The following is an 18,768-nucleotide window of genomic DNA, read 5'->3' as shown; positions in this document are numbered from 1 at the left end:
TGTGAGGATGGAGGCAGACGTCGGAGTGATGCCATTGCTGAAGGGGGCAATGAGCCAAGGAATTCAGGCGCCTCTACAGGCTGGAGAAAGCAAGGAATCTAATTCTGGATTGGAGCACAGCCTTGCCAACACCTAGATTTTAGGACTTTTGACTTCTAGAACTGTAAGATAATAAATTTGTGTTGCTTTAAGCTACTAAATTCGTGGTTATTTGTTACAGCAGTGATCAGAAACTAATACAACCACCAGCTTGAGTTATCTGAGTACTAAGTCATGGTGTTCTCCCACTAGTTTCTTTACTCATTTTCCCCTTGAACTTGGTAGTTACATTTAAAGTAACTTCCTGCATTGTTTTATGAATTTACCACTGTATACTTTGTACTGTGCTTATCACTTCTACACAACAAACACCTGAAGCCAGGCGACATGTGTCATGCATCACTACTTCTTCTAAATTGTCTCTTTCAGGATAGATGCTGAAAAAATATTTCTTAGATAAATAAGTGGATAAATGTTTACTATCCATATAGTAACTTTTAAGGAACATAAAAGAAGATGGAGTGAGGAGGAACGGGGAAATATACCACATGTGAGAGTTTAGCTACTTGATATTTATTACTATTTTCTAAATGTAAAACTAAATTGATCTCTTGTTTTATAATGGAGAATTTTGAGGAGTACAGTTGATCGATTTAGAAACAAATGCCATCCCAATGTAACCACAGGGTCCTTGTAAGAGGGAGGCAGAGGAGCACAGTCAGAGAGAGGAAATGTGGGAACTGAAGCAGAAGTCAGAGAGGAGAGAGGATGCCATGCTGTTGGCTTTGAAGATGGAGGAAGCGGCCACGAGCCAAAGAATGTGGGCAGCTCCTAGACATGGAAAGACACAAGAAAATGGATTCTCCCCTGGAGTTTCCACAAGGAACGCCGGCCTGCCTACACCTTGATTTTAGCCCAGTGAAACTGATTTTGGACGTCTGTTCTCCAGAACTGTAAGATGATAAACTTGTGTTGTTTAAAAATAATAATAATTAAAAGAGAAAAGGACAAAAATCTACCTCCCCAATAGATAATGAGTTGAACTATCGAATAAAATTAGTATTATCCATATATATAGCAAAATATTTGTGACATAGCAATAAATGTAAATACTAACAAAGGAAAATAGATGCCATTTGCTTGGAGACAAAAAGGACTTGGAAGCCAATGACAGTGTTCTCAAAGACTGCCCCAGTCTACTCCTTTGCTTCTAGAACAGACTTCTCTAGCACTGAGCATCATGCCCTTGTTCTGAGGGTTCCTCACTGTTGGGACTCAAAGTGTGATCTGAGGACCAGAAGCACCACATCCCTGGGAAGGAAGCTGATTAGAAATGCAGAATTTCAGGCCCACTGAGACCCACTCAACCAGATCTGCAGCTTTATGGAAATCTCCAGGTGGTTCTCGAGCATGGCAAAGGGAGCCAGACTTCTGCGTGAGAGTGCACCACCAGGGAGCAGGATGGTTTCCTCCCTCTTCCCCTTCCTCTAAGGCTGAGCACAGCTGGAGTTGCCTGGGGACTCTCTCTCGTGCAACCCAGGCCTGAAAAACAGAGAAAGTTTGCCCAGCACAGCCTATGTCAGGGCTGAGAAAACAGCAATTTGAGAGTTGAGTTTTAAATGTGCCACTGAAACCCAACAGTAATACAAAGGTATGGACTTCCAAAGCCTCCTCGTCCTCACCAGCAGCACACGTGATACGTAATACTAAACATGTTCTAATTTCTGTAGTGACCACACTGACTTATTACAATAAATATGCCAACGAGCTGCTTTCTGAGCCCTGTCTTCACAAATCACCAATCAGGAAACACATGGCTTCACGTTGTTGAAAAGGAAAGCTGAGTATCCTGAATACCCCCATTCCATGCTGTCTTGTTAGCGGAAGAAGGAGCATACGTCTGGAGGCCCAGACACTCGACACCTGGTTCTTGTCGTCGAGGCAGGAGGCACGTGCTGCCTCCAGCTCTTGGGGAGAGAGCAGTTTCTGGGTTTATGACTAACAGCCAGCAAAGGCCGAAGATGAGCTAGTCAGGCAGCAGGAAACCGCAGAAGATACAGTTTTTCAAGTTATAGGAAGGCAAGATGACAGCACAAGAATGGAACCTAATTGCAGAGGCAAGAAAACATAAAAAATGAAAAGGTGTGAGGTGGTGGCTTTTCAGACGTGTGTGATCTAGACAATGCAGGGGCTTCACCAACCTCCCAGAGGCACACAGTGGCTGTCAGAAAAGGACCTGGTGAGTAAGGCTTCATTGCTGAGAAAAAGGGAGAGAGGTTCTCCAGCAGTCATATGACTTATGTTTTACTCCCTCCCTTTGACACGGTGTAAGTGTGACACCCCATGACCATCCTCTGAAAAAGTCAAGGACTAACCAGGGGTGAGGGCTGTGCAGGTAGAGGACGGACGGTCTGATGCAAAACCGCCCCAGAAGTGTTCTCTGGTCCCAAACTGGGCAGCCCCACCACGGGGAGTTTGGGGTGGCCTAATCTTCCGTAGGGCTCACCCGTGCCCTGGTGCCCTTGGACAAGTCTCAAGGGACCTAGAAACTCCTGAGCAGAGTGCAGGAGAAGGGAACCCCACGCACCGCCCAGCTAGGGTGGAAGAAGCAGAAACTGCTACAAAATTCCAGTCAGCATCCAATTCAAGGATTTTAGTTCATGGCCTAAAAAGCAGGGTCTCTGGCAAAGACTCTGAGACCTAGACCCATGAAACCAACAAAACTGCGTTCTCCAAGCATCATACTGTTACAGGTTGAACTATGCCACCAAAAGACATGTAGAAGTCCTAACCCCAGTACCTCAGAATGCGACCTTGTTTGGAAATAGGGTCATTGCAGGCGGAATTAGTTAGGAAGAAAGTCATTAGAATGGGCCCTAATCCAATAGGACTGATGTCCGAATAGGAAGACAGCCACGTGAAGACACACTCACAGGGAGATGGCCACGTGAAGATGGAGGCAGAGACCAACTGACGCATCTACAAGTCAAGGAACATCAAAGATCACCAGCAACCACCAGAGCCTAGGGGAGAGGTATGGGGTGGATTCTCCCTCCCAACCTCAAGAGGAGCCCACACGCTGACACCCTGATCTCAGACTTCCAGCCTCCAGAACTGCAAGAGAATACTTTTCTGTTGTTTAAGCCGCCCAGTCTGTGGAACTTTGTTTTCTTTGTATGTAAGTTATACACTGTTGGGTCTGTTCATCCTATCGGAGACAGAAGATGAGGATGGAGTTTAGGGACGGAGGGAACCGGGGCCCCTCGTTAGTGTTCCCACAGAAGACCCGACCGACGAGAGAGGAAGAGAGGGGAGACATCGCCTACGCAGCGCTGGTTGGTTACTCACGATGCACTTGGCACTGTGGGGTGTTTTGGTACTACATCTTGGGAAAAAATATGTTTCAATGATTCCCTAGAGATTTTTATGACTCACACAAATTGCAAAGTCTATGTCTCCACACCCAGCTCCCAGCGGCATCTACGTTACGAGAGCGAGTTTGTTTTGTTTCGTTTTACTTTTTATTACTTCAAAATATCTGAAGGATAATAAACTACACAATTTTCTATCTGATACCTTGTATCTTACCCACACACAGACAGCATTACTATGGAGTAAAAGCCACTCAAATAAAAAATATATATGTATCCTCTCCTACCATAATTATCCAAATTATCCACTGGAGATTAATAAAATATAAGGAAGTTTTGGAATTCTTGTAAGTCAATAATATATCCCACCTATGACAGAGATGTTAGCCAAAAAAAAAAGTGGGGGAATTATAATTTCTAAAAGCATCACCAGCTAAAGTTCCCCTGGATATTTTTGTACACGTAAAAAAAAGAACAATTCTTGTACTTTGCCAATTTGAAGAAAGGAGAGAGAGCTTTCAAAAAAGATTAAGAGAGAGGATTATGTGTGACAGTGTAGGGTCCATGAGCTCCACACGGCTGATGGCCCAGGGAAATGGATCTGAGCCCACAGGCCCTGATTCCATCACCCAACATCAGGTACATTAGTGGGGAATCAGAGAGTCTAGAAAGAGAAAACATGTCAGTAGAAAAAGCTTTGGTTTGAAATTCCCTTATTCGTTGGTTCTCTGCTATACTTAGCAAATTACAGCATCTTCGATGCCTTGATTTCGCACTTGAAACGTAGAGGGAAAGTAAAAGAGCTCCCACCCACTTCCCAGAGTTCAGGAAGGATGCAAGGTGACAGAAATCAGATACAGTAAAAGGCAGGGTTCTCATTTCATCGAGTCATTGGATTTCCTCTGCAGGCAGGACTGGTGCCCCATCATTCCTAAGGGGTGCAAACCCAGGAGGCCTTAAAAGACACCCCAGACTTGATCTTAGGGCTTTCTCCAACTCACTGCTCTACGGTAAAGAACGGTGAAATGCAGCTTTAATGAGAAGTTTTGCAACATGATTTAGCAATGATCTCAACACAGCAGGTTATTCTTGGCTGGGATCGGGTACGCACCTTTTCTCCAGGAGAACCAGTGCTTTCTTTAGAGGACCATCCCTGAAAGCACTGTGCTGGCAGGGAATGACCTCCCACAGCGCACGCTGTGCCGAAGCCCACGCTAGCCCCTTGCTTGTTCACACGGCTCGAGCCTGCGCAGAGTAAGACACCACCAGTTCGCTCTGCTTGCCCAAATAGGGGGCAACATTGCCTCCTGATGCAGAGTTCTAAGACAGCAGGACAGGTCCCCAACTGTGCCCAGCGTTCTAGAGAATGTCCTGTTAGCACTGAGTCATCCTTTTTTTTTTTTTTCCAGAGAGAAAGCACTCTTGGAAACGTGCTAACTGCTGACTTTGTTACAGAAGCGAAAGATGAGGATCCCAGAAAGTGAAAATAGCTGTAAGCCGTCCTCATCCTCCAGTGGTGATTAATGGCTGACACTTAAGTGATAATGAGATAACCAGAACAACAGATGTCCACAGATAAGAGCCAGACTTCTTGTCTCGCACTGATTCTCGCAAATAATTACCACTAACACAACAAATGATATGCTGTACCAATTTTCATTACTAATCGTACATTTTCCGTCATTTCTGCCTCAATAAATGCTAAAGGGTCATGAAGCCAATATTATTGTCACCCAGTCTGCAGTGTGTTTAAACACAGATGGGGTTTTCAACAGCTTAGGCACTTTCTCCAAAATGGGTTATGTTTACACTACTCTTTTCTAGAATTTCTGTAAGAATTAAAGGGATTCCTGTCTTTTGCTGGACAGAAAAACAACAAGAAATACAAATGTACATGGGTTGACAGAGTGATGTGACTTAGATGACACCAGCTTTTAGAGAAACGGTAGATGCTTTAAAGGCAGACTGATAGCAGATAATAAGCAGGGCTTGGAAGATTGTTTCATCAATCTCTTTTCAAAACTATTAACTATCTCTTTAAACTGTAATTGCATTGCTCTTAATTGCTTTATTAATTCCAGGACTTCATTATTCTTCTTGTATCATTTCTATTCAAACCAGTTTAAATTGTTTTTTCTTCCTTTTTTTAAAGGAACTATGAAACTCTCTGTCTAGATTCCTGGGGCAAGACAGTTAAGAGGTAACACATTGGAATCTACAGGTGATCTGGGTCCAGGTGGCCTGGCCTTGACCTGGGTAATAGCCCGCTGTCACCGTGACTCGAGTCCAGAGGGTTGGGATAACACTCTTGGGTTGTTCTCTCCTTCAAGTGTGAAGGGTTCTTCATGCTCCCCCAAATCTCATCCCTGGCCTTGATCCACGCTCCATGCTCCCCAAGTGAAGAAACTGAGGGGTCCAAGCTGTAGCCACTCCTGTCATGTTGCTGGTCATTGAAGGAGGTCACGTTGACAGACGCTTGGAAGTCACAGAACATCCTGGGACTACATCTTCAAGCATCTCACCAGGCCACTGGGAGTTGACTTCCCTCCACCAACCCCCGAGGCAGGTCTCCCGTGATCCACCCACACCTCTCCTGCCAACTGATGACTGAAGTCAGGGGAACCACCGTCTTGCCTCTGTTCTGCCTTAAAGATGCCAGCATCTCTGTTACCAAAACCAAGAGTGGAATTCCAGGGGGGTAGAGGGAAACACCCAGTGGTCACGAGGAAATGAAGTAAAGCAAGGCCAATGTTGCGACTAGCTTCTCTGGACCTGGTTTCTAAAGCTGACCAGACAAGAAAATGGTCCCTACTAATAAACATAACCCAGATATCGAAGCACTTTAAAAAATACATACAGAGCTAATATTTTTCACAGGTTGTTCTGTGAAATTAGAAGCTCGCCTAAAAATCACCATGTGCCTAAAATACACAGAGATGGAAAGCTAAATGACAGCACAGAGATGTAGGAGTTTGGGGGCGATGGATACTTAGAGGTTTAGCATCTGTGTTGCGGAAATGGCCCCGAGCCAGTGGACACTCGCTCCTCTGATCCTGCTCCCTGACCACACCATTTCCCCCAGAGCTTGATGAACGGGCTCTTGTGTGGTGAGGTGGGCCCCCAGGGGCTTCCCAGACACGGAGGCTGCGGTCACTTCTGGATTCACCTTCTCGAGGCCTCCACTCCACACCGCACGGCCCAGCCGAGTGAGGCGTGTGATTCTGCATTAAACTGTAAACTCTGTTGGGTGTCCTAATTTCCCAGCATTTTGATTGGCTTTGCTACATGTAACCTGCAAAAAGCGGGCAGGAAATAGAACCACAAAACCTCACAAAGCAGGGCCTCAGATGTTCATGGGGGTGAACTTTGCTTTCAGAGTTTCCTTCCACAACTGTGACCTATCTCTATACTGAGCCCCTTCCAATAATCCCTTAAAGACCTGGCTGAGGAAATAGTTTCTGATGGGATCTGCTGAGGCATTTCTGTTTTGGTTTTTTTTTTGTTTTCCAGAATATAAAGGGTGCCCACCTCTGATGTGTCATGTGAAATTAGACTGAATCCACGCCTCCTATGAATTTCTGACACAAACTCCCTGCGCCGATACAGACTTCCTGAGAGAGCAAGCCCTTCTCTCAGCAGTGGTGAAGAAAAGGTATGTTGCATTAACACTCAGGCTCCAACACCTACTTCTTGTCATGTTTAATTTTTATTCTAGACCTTCACCAGAGTCCTTTGTTCAGAAGTTGGACAGAGCCACGACGTGAGACACAATTGCACAAGAATCACACATGGATATGTTTGTACATAAAACATCCCAAACACGTTCTATACTTTACTTCACAAACGTGTTCTATATTCTTTAGAAAAGAATATACTTTTCTATTCTATATATGAAGAATACTCCCCACACAAAAAAGCCACATTGATTACAGGAATTACAAAGTTGGAGTAATCAGTGTCCCCTCTGGCCCTCCTTCAAGACAAGCCCTACTTACTTTGTCATCCTTCAATGTTAAACATGATGTTTTGCCCAGAGGTTACCAATAAATATTCTTGATTGATTGAATGAATGAATGAACGAATGAACTATTGTTGATCTGAATGACGTTTTTTCCCTAAATAAGATATTTTAGTCATCATACACGTTCAGACTGGCAAGAGGTGTGAAACTTTCTGTACTCAGTTCAGTTACCATCTAATTTCCCTCGTTTATCTCAGCCATAAATCCTTCAGTTATAGATGGCTTTGCCAATTACCACTCTGAAGGCCAAGGTGGATGTACAAGGAAGAGCTTGCCCTTACTAAAAAAAATACATGCTGGGGCTGGCCTGGTGGCATAGTAGTTAAGTTCCCACACTCTGCTTTGGTGGCCAGGGTTCACAGATTTGGATCCTGGTCATGCACCTATGCACCGCTCATCAGGCCATGCTGTGGCAGCGTCCCATATACAAAGCAGAGGAAGATGGGCACAGATGTTAGCTCAGGGACCATCCTCCTCAAGCAAAAAGAGGAAGAATGGTTGGGGCCAGCCCGGTGGTGTAGCAGTTAAGTGTGCGCGCTCCGCTACGGCAGCCCGGGGTTCAGATCCCAGGTGCGCACTATGTACCACTTGTCAAGCCATGCTGTGACTGCGTCCCACATAAAGTGGAGGAAGATGGGCATAAGATGTTAGCCCAGAGCCAGACTTCCTCAGCAAAAAAAAAAAAAAAAAAGGGTAAGAATGGCAGCAGATGTTAGCTCAGGGCCAAGCTTTCTTACCAAAAAAAACACAAAAAACTGCATGCTGAGTTTTCAGCTCCTCTATCAGAAATATAAGTAAACAACTGGTTTCCCTCAGTATTTTTCAGTATTCCCACAAGCACTATGAATGTTTCTACATATCAACATCATGTCCTGCAAAATACACCTAAAATCTCTTTGGAACTCTCTTCCTTCATTTATTAAGAGCCAAAGCTATACTCATTTTCTATCATTCAGAAAAGGCAACATCAAAAAATAGTAATAATTTCCTGTATCTCATTTTCCATTATCAAAAATAACTTTAAAGAGGTCAGTTGATTTTACTGCATTCCTGCAACAAGTGAACATCCACGTTTCCATCAAAAATGTTAAGGATAAGACAACTGGAGACTGGGAGGTCTTAGGAAATAAATATTGTCAATGAACTAAAAGATTCTCTGTTAGTTGCATGAGCACCTGTGAGCCTGTCCTGTTACACCATCGTGGCACTCAGCGTGGCCTATCAGAGTTGACAGTCTGCACACCTATGTTGGCTCAGTGCCAGACAGCCCATGTCCTGAGACTACCTGCTGAAGTACCAGGTTAATCCACCCGCAAGAAATACACCAAAGGTTCCCTGGAAATCAAAGGTCCCACAAACACCTAGCAAAGTGTTATGAAAAGTGGCAGGCCCATGGGTGGCTTGGTTTCTCTGAGACCCTGAGCCTTCGACCTTGTTCATTTGCACGGGGGACACTCCTTGCTTATTTACCTCTGCTACTAGGCAGGTATCGAGTTGAATATCCACCTTTTCAGGAAAGTCACTGGCTCACATGTCTCTTTACCCTTTGACCTCTGTGGAATTGGCAAAAGCAGGGCTATAGCTGCTCTCCCAGGGAACCCAAAGGCACACAGCCAGGCTGAACGTTTTGTTCAAGACTGCAGGAAGATCACTGCAAAGCCAGGAACGGAGCCGGGCCCCACACTCCCGGATCAGCGACAACGGCACAGACTGAAAGGCAGCCAGCAAAAGATGAGGCAGCTTTGTGCCCTTTTTCTTTATTTAACCAACATATTATGTCACATGATCATAAGACCCAGTGGCACTGGGCTTAAAATGTGTATTGGTCGGTGTGCACGAGTTTAGACGGAAGTGAAATGCAGTTCTCAGGATCTGAGCAGACCGTTTTATAAAGCCAGCAGTGTCCGTGGATCCACCCCTCCCAGCCTCCAATACCTCGCCAGCTATTTTAAAAAGTCCAGGGAGTTGCAAATTTTGCAAATTTCATGGTTCCAAGTGGTACACGGCTGAGCAACCCAGGTTGCTAAGTCTTCTTAATTGCTCGTCAGCTTTCCCTCACTCCAACTGCCTTTGAGAGAATTTCTTTATAAGTGATAGAAATATGGTTGCTTAAATAGAAGGCCTTTACTACAGCTTCACTCCAACTGTGGAATTTAGCTCTTTACTATCCATGCCCCCTCATGGGATGCCCGTGGTTACCACAATCTCCCCTAGGACACCAATGTCGCCTGGACCTTTTCACTCTATTAAAACCTAACTCAGTTTCCTGTTGCCCGGGTCAGAACACGCTCCTACGCGGCACGAAAACGGTCAGCGACAGCTAATGCTCATTTTATGTCCACCTCAGGATATTATCCTCCTAGCAAGATCCCAGCTCTCCCGTCCCGATCTCACTCTCCCCACCCCTGAGCAGCCTCAGCACTACTGCTCAGCCCGTCATCACGCGGGCGGACCCCAATATGCGGCAAGGTGCTCCTCACAAAGGGAATTTGCTCCTCTCCCATAGTGCTGAGAACACGCCACCAAACATTTCAAGAGGCTACATTACCTAACTTCCAGCAGGTAAAATGATTTAACACTTCAATGCTTGGTCTTCACGCCTGTCTATTGACTATAGAGTGCTTTAAAAAGTCCAGAAGACTGAATTTTACCTTGGCTTGTAGTTTTTCTTCCTATGTTCTAAGCACCCCTTTGGAGGGAAGTTCTTGACTATAATATGCACACAATACAGATGTGTGCGTATGTGTGTTTGTGTGTGTGTATATACACACATATTTCACTAAAATAACCACTCACGGCTATTAATTTCAATCTTCCATTTCCCCCTCTGCCCCACCTTCCTCCCCCAACAATCAGGCTGAAATAAAACACGTATAGTTACTTCTTCCACGGTTTCTTCGATGGTGGGCTCCGAGTCCAGGTTAAGATCCTCCTCGGTGGTCTGATAACAGAGATACATATTAAATAGCATTAGCACGACAGTGTTCTTGTAAATAGCATCACACAGGTAAGCAACAGAAAGGACTAACTACTCAATATTAGCATAAGAGGACATGGGGACTGCATTAAGGTCCCTTTCCTGCCAATTTTACTTGTAACTACATGAAGCTTCATGCCAGAGACAGGTCCTCTATAGAACAGGCAAACAAGGCAGTGAGTGTTTACATCTGCAATGACAAGTTACTAAACCAATTGTGTGCAACTTAGACCACAATTGAAAGGAGAAGCAAGGTGATTTATGTAACTCCCTGACCAGCAAGATGGGGGGTAGATTCACATGGGGCTAAAAGACTAACGCTTTTGAGACAGAAAAAGAGAACTGACAGGGACAGCGTTTGTAACCATTCCCGTTTGAATAGAACAAAATCACAATCTCGGGCTCAGCTCGGAGAATGAATTAAATCAGAGAAAGCAAAGTTGTTGGCCCATAAAACATAACGCAGAGTGCTTCCCTAGGACAAGCTTAACAAGGAGGTCTGGGTCTGAGTCTTTGCTTACTACTTAGTGACCTTAGGCAAATTGCTTAACCTGGGCCTCAGTTTCCCCATATATAAAATCAGGAACATAACAGTATCTACCAGCTGGAGATGGGCAGGGAATTCAGTGAAATCACGCCAGCAGAGTGCTCAGCTGTGGCTCCGTCGGGCAGACACTCAAGTGAGCTGCTCTCATTACTATTTCCAGCTTCATCCTCTAGCCTAGTGTCCGTAAGATAATGGTCATTACACAAGCTAGACTATGAGACTTCAGGGAGTCATGTTTGGTCTGCATCGTTTAAAAACAGAACTCTTCCTTTCTCTAATGCATGATGACATCCCAGAAAGAACAGTCATGCTTATTCCTGCGCAAGAACACAGAGAAAATGGGTCGGCCGGACCTGTGGGCTGGTGTGCGACTGGCCTTACTCATCCATCTCCCGTTTTCTCACCTCCGCCTGGAGCACGCCCTTGGCCATTGTAACCCGGCCGAAAGCAATGACTTAAAAGTCCTGTTTTTGAGACGTGAATTTAACCTGCTAAAACCTAATTCACACCGTACTGCGTGCTTCTTTTTAATGCCAGATTCTTCAGGGGTTTTACGGAGGTCTCAGTTTCTAATTAGCACATGATTCCTCGTCAACATATCTCATTAATGGGTAAAATATACCATCCAAAATATCTCAAAATAATTCATAAAGCCACAAATACTTTCCCGAGACAGTCAAATGAGCTTCCCCTGGTCGATGTGCTGAAGCGAAGATGATTTTTCTAAAGGACATACAGTATTCTCTGGTGCAGGGAACCTCAAACCCAACTTGGTTCGGTGCTCTCAGACTATAGACTACAGGGGGAAGCAACTCATAAAGATAAAACAAAACCAGAATCCAAGAGTGCTGATTGCCAGCCCCGGGAAAACCAACAATCAGTCACGTTCAATTTGTGTAAAAGCAACTAAGGTAAGCACTGACATCACGCAGCAGATTTTCTCAGAAGAATAGCATGCATGCTTTCAGGCCAGGATTTCATGACCTTCCATTTGGAGTTCAGAGGCCAAATATACTTCATGTCGTTTTGCCCAATTTCTTCTTATGTGAGTTATTTTAACACCAGACCCCGTAAAACATGGGAAAAACTGGAAAGTACCATCAGCCTCTGAGTTCCAAAATAGAGAAATTCCACATCTTTGTGGATTTGGGAGTTTCTTCAGGACTCGAAGTACCTCAGGATCAATATTTCAGGTTTGATCTTTCTGTAGAAAGAGCTCTGATTTTCTGGGTTCCAAATAAATTGGGTATCAATAATCTATCTATCTGAACATACATACTCCACAGGGTGTACTATTCTAAAACATTCACCCAGGAAGCCCGAAGAAAATTTTTTTGCCTCAGGACCAAGTAATTGATCCAATTTTCATTATTTGTTGTTACATATGCATCAACCTCACAACTTTTATAATTTGTCCTCTCAATGGGGTGACAAGGCAGTGTGGTCCATCAGTCAACTCTGCTTCAAATTCTCTCCATTTGCAAGTTCTTCCTAGGATCATGACATATTTTTAAAATGATATGAGTATATTCATTGCTAGTCTATTTTCAATCAATTTTAGAAATACTGAAAACAAGCTGCTCGTTAGAGCTTTGGTCAGTGGCAATAATGTAAAGTCTGGAGCCCCATGAGAAGTTTTCAAAGCCCCCTTCACTTCCTCACTCCCGTCCTTCTTTCTAACCCCACGGCCAAACTCGCCCCCCGACATAAGGGCCTCCTGCGTGGGGCCAGATTCCTGGAGGGCTGACAGCTGGGCCTCCAACACAAACATAGTTCAGATAACCAGGAGGGCTTCGGAAAGCATCAGGAAATAAGAAAAAGACTCTGGAAATCATTAACTCAATTCATTAATTCAATTAAAAAACTAAACTGGAATTGGCAAGCCTTGTAAGTGATAGGCTCTTTCTCAGGCACTGCCTTCAACGCCAGGAACAACATCAGGTACAAACAGAAGAATCAATAGCAATAAAGAGCTGTGGTGTCATGTCTCTCCCCCCACTTAGGGACTTCTCAGCAGCAATATCTATGTTGGTCCAACTAAAAAATAGGCTGAATATCATGCTATGCTCACCAGTCTCTATTGAACACCAATATATATTCCCAGTATTATTAAGTTAGTTTGGCTCCCCAAAAAAGTGTTAAATATAAAACATTAAGTAAATTCTCTTCTAAAACAGAATCTCTCACTCAGTTTAAAATTATGTTATGTGAATGCCTCAATATATAGTATGTATTTATAAAAACAAATAACATTTAAAATAGTAAGAATTGAATTTATAGATATGATGCTAGGTATAGGAGATAAGGCAAAAATTAAAGCTTGGATTTTGTAAAGATGTAGTAAGTTAGCCATTTTCAAATGCAATTTGCGCAGCTATAAACACAGCACAGGTATATCTAATAATTCAGGAGGTGTTAATAACTTTGGGGAACTTTCTTTTCTAGGAAAAATGTATGTTGATCATGTATAATTCAAATTAAGCAAATCAAATTCCATGGACTGGAGAGTTCCATGTCCCTCGGGAAGCAGATAGTTAATATCAGAAGTGTCTCCAGCACTCCACCAGCCCTGGGGATGGGCACTGACACTTGCATTTCATTATTTTTTTCTCTTTCTCTTTAACTACGCCTCTTTATTTGAACATATACCCTATTAAGATGGCATTATCTTTATGCCTTCTGTTCCTTAAAAAAGAATTCATCATTTGTTTTGCCTCTGGTTTCATCCTTCACTGTAGCAAATGGAGTACTTATAATTAAACCACTTGTTGAAGGAGAATTAAACTGAGGCAGATTACCCTGGAAACATGTGAACACTTTAAGACATATACATACTTTAAGAAGCATCATGAAGTTTGGCTTAAGAGCAACAATTTTTTTCTTCAACTCATTCATTTTTCTTTATAGATTTACACCACACACAATGCCATATGTGTGTATATACACACATTTGTATGTTTATATGTGTGTATATATATACACATACATATGTATAACACAATATATACATCCATATACATTAAATATTCAAGTCTCTGTCACATAGGAGTCGCTCAGAAAATACGAATTCATTACAGTAAATAAACATTCCGTTTGCTACAGAGTTAGGATTTTCCAGGAAACGGTGAGAGAGTACATTCTTCTCTTTTCTGTACTCACCTCTATTTCCATCGGCTCCACCTCTATCTTTTTCCATAGCTCCAGCAACTGTGCAATCGGCATCTTTAAAAACTTTCCTTTCCCTCTGATCAAGTATTGATAGTAAGAAAGAAAATATCAGAGGCACCAAACAGGACGGAGAAATGGCCAGGCAGGATGTCAGAGCCCCGGAGGCAGAGTCAGGCGTGCTGGGAGGAAGGGAGATGGTGAGGATGCAATCAGCGCCGGGAGGACCGCAGGCGCCGGCGCTCAGGTCCTCGGGGTCCGGGAAGGAGCCCAGGGGTCTTCAATATGGCTGCTCAGCGTGTCCTCTCCCTGTCCACCCCAGGGCTCTGCCAGGAGCTGCTGCTGCTTCCCGCTCGGGCTGGGAGGAGGGAAGGAGACAGAATCGCAGCTTTAGAATCTGTGCTGCGACTTGGGCAGTGAACGCTTCGCTTGCAGCATCAGATTGGATTCCCTGCCTCGCCCCCTCCCCTTGCGTGGCCACGCCCTCCCTCCCCCTCCCCCACTATTTTACCTTAATTGGCTCTAAACGATGGGTGAAAGTTGGGTCTGAGGATGCCGCTGCCATAGAAACTGCATAGCAACCAAGGGCTGGGGAAGAGGGGGTGAGAGGGGGGCGGGGGGGGGGGGCGCGACGCAGCAGGTTCTGCCCTTCTCCCTCCCGGTGCGCGCACACACCAATACACATACACCCCTCCCATCCTTTGCCAACGACTCCTCGCAGCCCACGCGAACACCTTTAGCCACCGGAACATTACCGGACAAGGCAAGAAGCCAGGTGCAGTGGAGCTGTTTCTCCTGCATTAATATTTAAGAAACTTTCCATATCATGGAATTGCTGCTGACTGGGCAGCAGAACCAGCAGCCTGCCCCCCTATGCCCCCATTCCCCACCCCCCATCCCCAAAACATTGGGATGACACCCTAGGAGAGAAGTCAAATTAGAGGGCGGGAGGGTTGGCAGTGGCCAGCTGGTGTGGGCATGCTGCTGCCTCTCAGTACAGCCTTTGACTTGCCCTGCTCCAGCCAAAGCTGTCTTGAGGCAGAACTCTGGCCTCAGTGGAGAGAATGAAAAGGAAGTGGGCTCTTACACCCCCCAAATCACAGGATCTGTGGAAGTCAGGACAGGGATTTTGAGGGGAGGAATATTAATTTCAACAATATAATATCAATCATTTATCGAGTTCCAGGAAGAAAGCTGCATGTATCATGCACATTTTCTCATTTAATTTCCCATCTACTGTGGATTTTACAATTCCATTTCATAGATGAGACAGTCCTGAGGTTCAGAGAGAAGGAATTGCCCAAAGCCACACACCCGGGTAGCAGGACCGGAAATGAAGTCCCGGGGTGGGTGACTCAAACTGAGGACGGATGATCTCAGCTTCTACAAGAGGGAGCACTATGAGCACAGTTTTCTAGGGGAAAATTTCCATCTTTTATTTCACATATGTATGTGAAAATACATTCATCTCTGCAGACTTCTGAGTGCCCGTCTAACAGCGTTTTTGGTTCTCTCTTTTGGGAAATAGTGTCCAAGTCTAGTACAATTAAATGTTGCTTCTGGAGTGAGTGTATTCATTTCTACAGCAAATTCTTTTCTCTTCTAGAAAAATATCTCAGAAAATGGCTTACCACTCCCCCAAATTATTGATAATCCCTTTGTCTTTTTCATCTTTATAAAATCACCAAAAAATCCAGTTCATTAGCAAAAAAACAGACAAACAAAACTCAACTAGCCCAAATCCCAGATATTTCATATCTCAGAGCAAAAAGAATAGAGTCAGAGTTAACAGAAGTTCTATTCTTAGTGTTGGTTTACGAGAGTCACTCTATCTTTCTAAAAAACGAGGCCTATAGGATCTTGAAAATTAATTCCATTCAAAATAAAAATGATTCCAATATTGTTTGTCTTCAAAGTGGATGTTCACCGATTGACAGAGCAGAGTGAAGGGGTCCAATGTGTTCACCATAATAAGGTAATTTGGGGCATCATGTAAAAGATCACAGATTAATAACAGATAAAATGAAATGGTTTTTATGCAATAATGATAGGGAAATCACTGATATAAAAAACAGTGCAGAAGAGATGTCAAGACTTTTTAATCTGAAGGACTGAAACCGAGGAGCTCCTGAAGACAGCAGGGAGGGAAATGAAATAGGATTCCTTACTGTGTGTTTATAAAACTTCCACTTTCTGGAATTTTCCACAACTACTTTGAGATGGGGCAGACTGAAGGCAAACATTGGTCCTTTCATTTAGGGAAGGAATATGGAGGAAAAGAACGTTGGACAGGACCTTCTGGGACTGGCCAAGCCTCCTGCCTTCGACTGAGGTGGGAGACACTACCTCTGCTGAGAAAGCTGACAGAGCCAAGCCTCTGGGGCGATGGCTAGAACCTTACAGAATCAGCCGTCATCAAACACAAAAGAGCTATTCTTATAAGGCATATCTTAGGAATTGCTGAAAATATGGTTCATAATTTAGCATGATGTCTCTTTTTTAAACTATGCAAATGTGACACTAATAAGGGATTGAACATGACAGAGCCGTTTCACAGGTGAAGCAGTAGAGCCTGGAGCAATGAGATGATCTGATCAAGGAGGCAGACGAGATCTTATGTAACCCAGGGGCTCTGGATTCACGTTTCCATGCTTGATTCACTCTGCCTTTTGAAACACCTAAGACTTTTATTTAAAAGCAAACAGTACCAGGCATGCTGGACAGAGAGGGGAGAAGGACTGCCTAGAAAACCAAAAAATAAAATAAAAACAACAACTTTCAAAAAGACATATCAATCCAGGAGAGTATTAGCCTCATTTATAAAGCTTGCATTAGAAACCATGAACAATTAGGGAAGAGAAGGACAATTGTCCTGAAAGAAAATAATGATTACATCTAAATATGTAAAAGGATAAAGCTTCAAATAAAGGACAGAGAAATTGTGTGCAATGGGATAAGAGTGTTCGACTGAATCCCAAGAAAACTTGAACCACTTTTTCAACAGGAACAACACCTAAAGAAGTCGATTTCCAAGAACCTCGCCACACAAGCGTCAGTTTCCAAGAAGAAATAGCAATTGAAGCATACTTGCTGAATTGAAGCAAATCCTGCAGACTAAAAGCAGTGAGAAGTCTTTCAAGAGTCCCTCGTCACAAAATCGTTGTGAAATGAGATGTGCAAGTTGGCATCAAATTCATTGAAACTTGGCCCCCAGTAGAACTTGTTACTCTCCTGAAATGAAAATCCGAGGACCCTACGTGCTTATGGCCCCTAAGTCTTAATAAGTGTCTCTTCTCTTAGAAATAAGGGAGGAGAGGAGGGAGGGAGAGAGCCCCGTCAGCCTGTGGATTTCCAATAACCAAAGGCAGGCTAAGTCTTCCTGAGAACAGAAGTGGGAATCGGGAGATCTGATATTGGCCCCAATTCTGCTACTAAGACCAACTTCTCTGAAGTTCATCTTCTCATCTGTATAATTGAGAGAATAATGGCTGCTATGATCTGTCTCCAGATGACATGGCAATAAAATCATGTGTGTCAGTGTGTTTCGAGATCTGAGAGAAGAGACCCCAGCTAAATCCGAGTTATCTGATGCTTGAGATGATAAGACAGGCTTGACATCCATGGTAATGGTGATGGACATTTTTAAATGACCCAAAAGGTATATCCTGGGTTGTTCCATTTTGCAAGTTGATATTTCCAAAGGATTTGGTAAAGTGAAGAGAATTTCTAATTTCTAGTGTTGTGGTCACCAGCCTTGGTATTTTCGTTCTCCAGAGTTTCACAAAATTCTCCAAAAACCACAAAGCCAAATTAATTTTAATTTTAACAAAAGGCATGCTATCCACTGTAATGGGCTGAATTGTGTTTCCCTTACACCCCACCCTCCCAAAAATTCACATGTTGGAGACCTAACCCCACTACTCAGAATGTGACCTTCTTTGGAAATAGGGTCTTTGTAGTTGTAATTAGTTAAGATGAGATCATAGCAGAGTAGGGTGGGCCCTGATGCAATATGACTGGTGTCCTATAGACAGGGGAAATTTGGACACAGACACGTACACAGGGAGAACGCCATGTGAAGATTGGAGTTAAGCTGCCACAAGCTAAGGAACTAGCAGAAGCTGGAGAGACGCCTGGAACAGATCCTTCCCAGAGCCTTCAGAGGCAGGGCCATGCCGACACTTTGATCTCAGACTTCCAGCCTCCAGAACTATGAAACAAATTTCTGTTTTTTAAGCCACCCAGTGTGTGGTACTTTGTCATCGCAGCTCGAGCAAACTCCCATTGGGGGATGATGAGAAAATATAACAGTAAATGAGAAAGCTCTACAACTCTGCAGTTCTCCAACAGTCAGGAACCAGAGGTCCAGAGAGGAATGGCATGTAAGGACCCTAGTTCACATCTTCCTTCTACAGGGACTAGCCAGGGCACAGGGCACATCATTTTAGTCGGCAAGTGTTAAGCTTCAAAGAAGCTGACAGAGGCTTCTAGAAACCACTTTGTCTACTAACATTTTGCAGTTTGGTCCAGAAAGACACGAAGGTCGTCGGAGTCCAAACCAGCCCCTTTTACGGGATGTGCTCCAAGCCTCCTTTCCAACACAACAGAGTCATTCGTGGCACACTGAACCATAACAGTGGCTTTTTTC

The 18,768-nt window shown here is 44.0% G+C and overlaps 1 protein-coding gene across 1 annotated transcript in view; it reads right to left on the bottom strand.

Moving 5' to 3' along the window:
• RPS6KA2 (ribosomal protein S6 kinase A2) overlaps positions 1-14,608 on the bottom strand; it is a 370,158-nt gene extending 355,550 nt beyond the window's left edge. Inside the window, exons 1-2 of the mRNA XM_087425031.1 lie at positions 14,115-14,608; positions 10,313-10,372 (exon numbers count right to left, since the gene is read on the bottom strand). Of these exons, the coding sequence (XP_087281157.1) occupies positions 10,313-10,372; positions 14,115-14,177 (123 nt within the window). The 5' untranslated portion in view covers positions 14,178-14,608. The remainder of the gene's footprint in view (positions 1-10,312; positions 10,373-14,114) is intronic.
• Between the last annotated feature and the right edge of the window lie 4,160 nt (positions 14,609-18,768).

The sequence above is a fragment of the Ceratotherium simum genome, chromosome 38, assembly GCF_057802395.1.
Source record: "Ceratotherium simum simum isolate JZ-2026a chromosome 38, ASM5780239v1, whole genome shotgun sequence".
NCBI lineage: Eukaryota > Metazoa > Chordata > Mammalia > Perissodactyla > Rhinocerotidae > Ceratotherium > Ceratotherium simum.
Note: the sequence above shows the minus strand (reverse complement) of the source record. Positions and strands in the feature narration are given on the sequence as shown.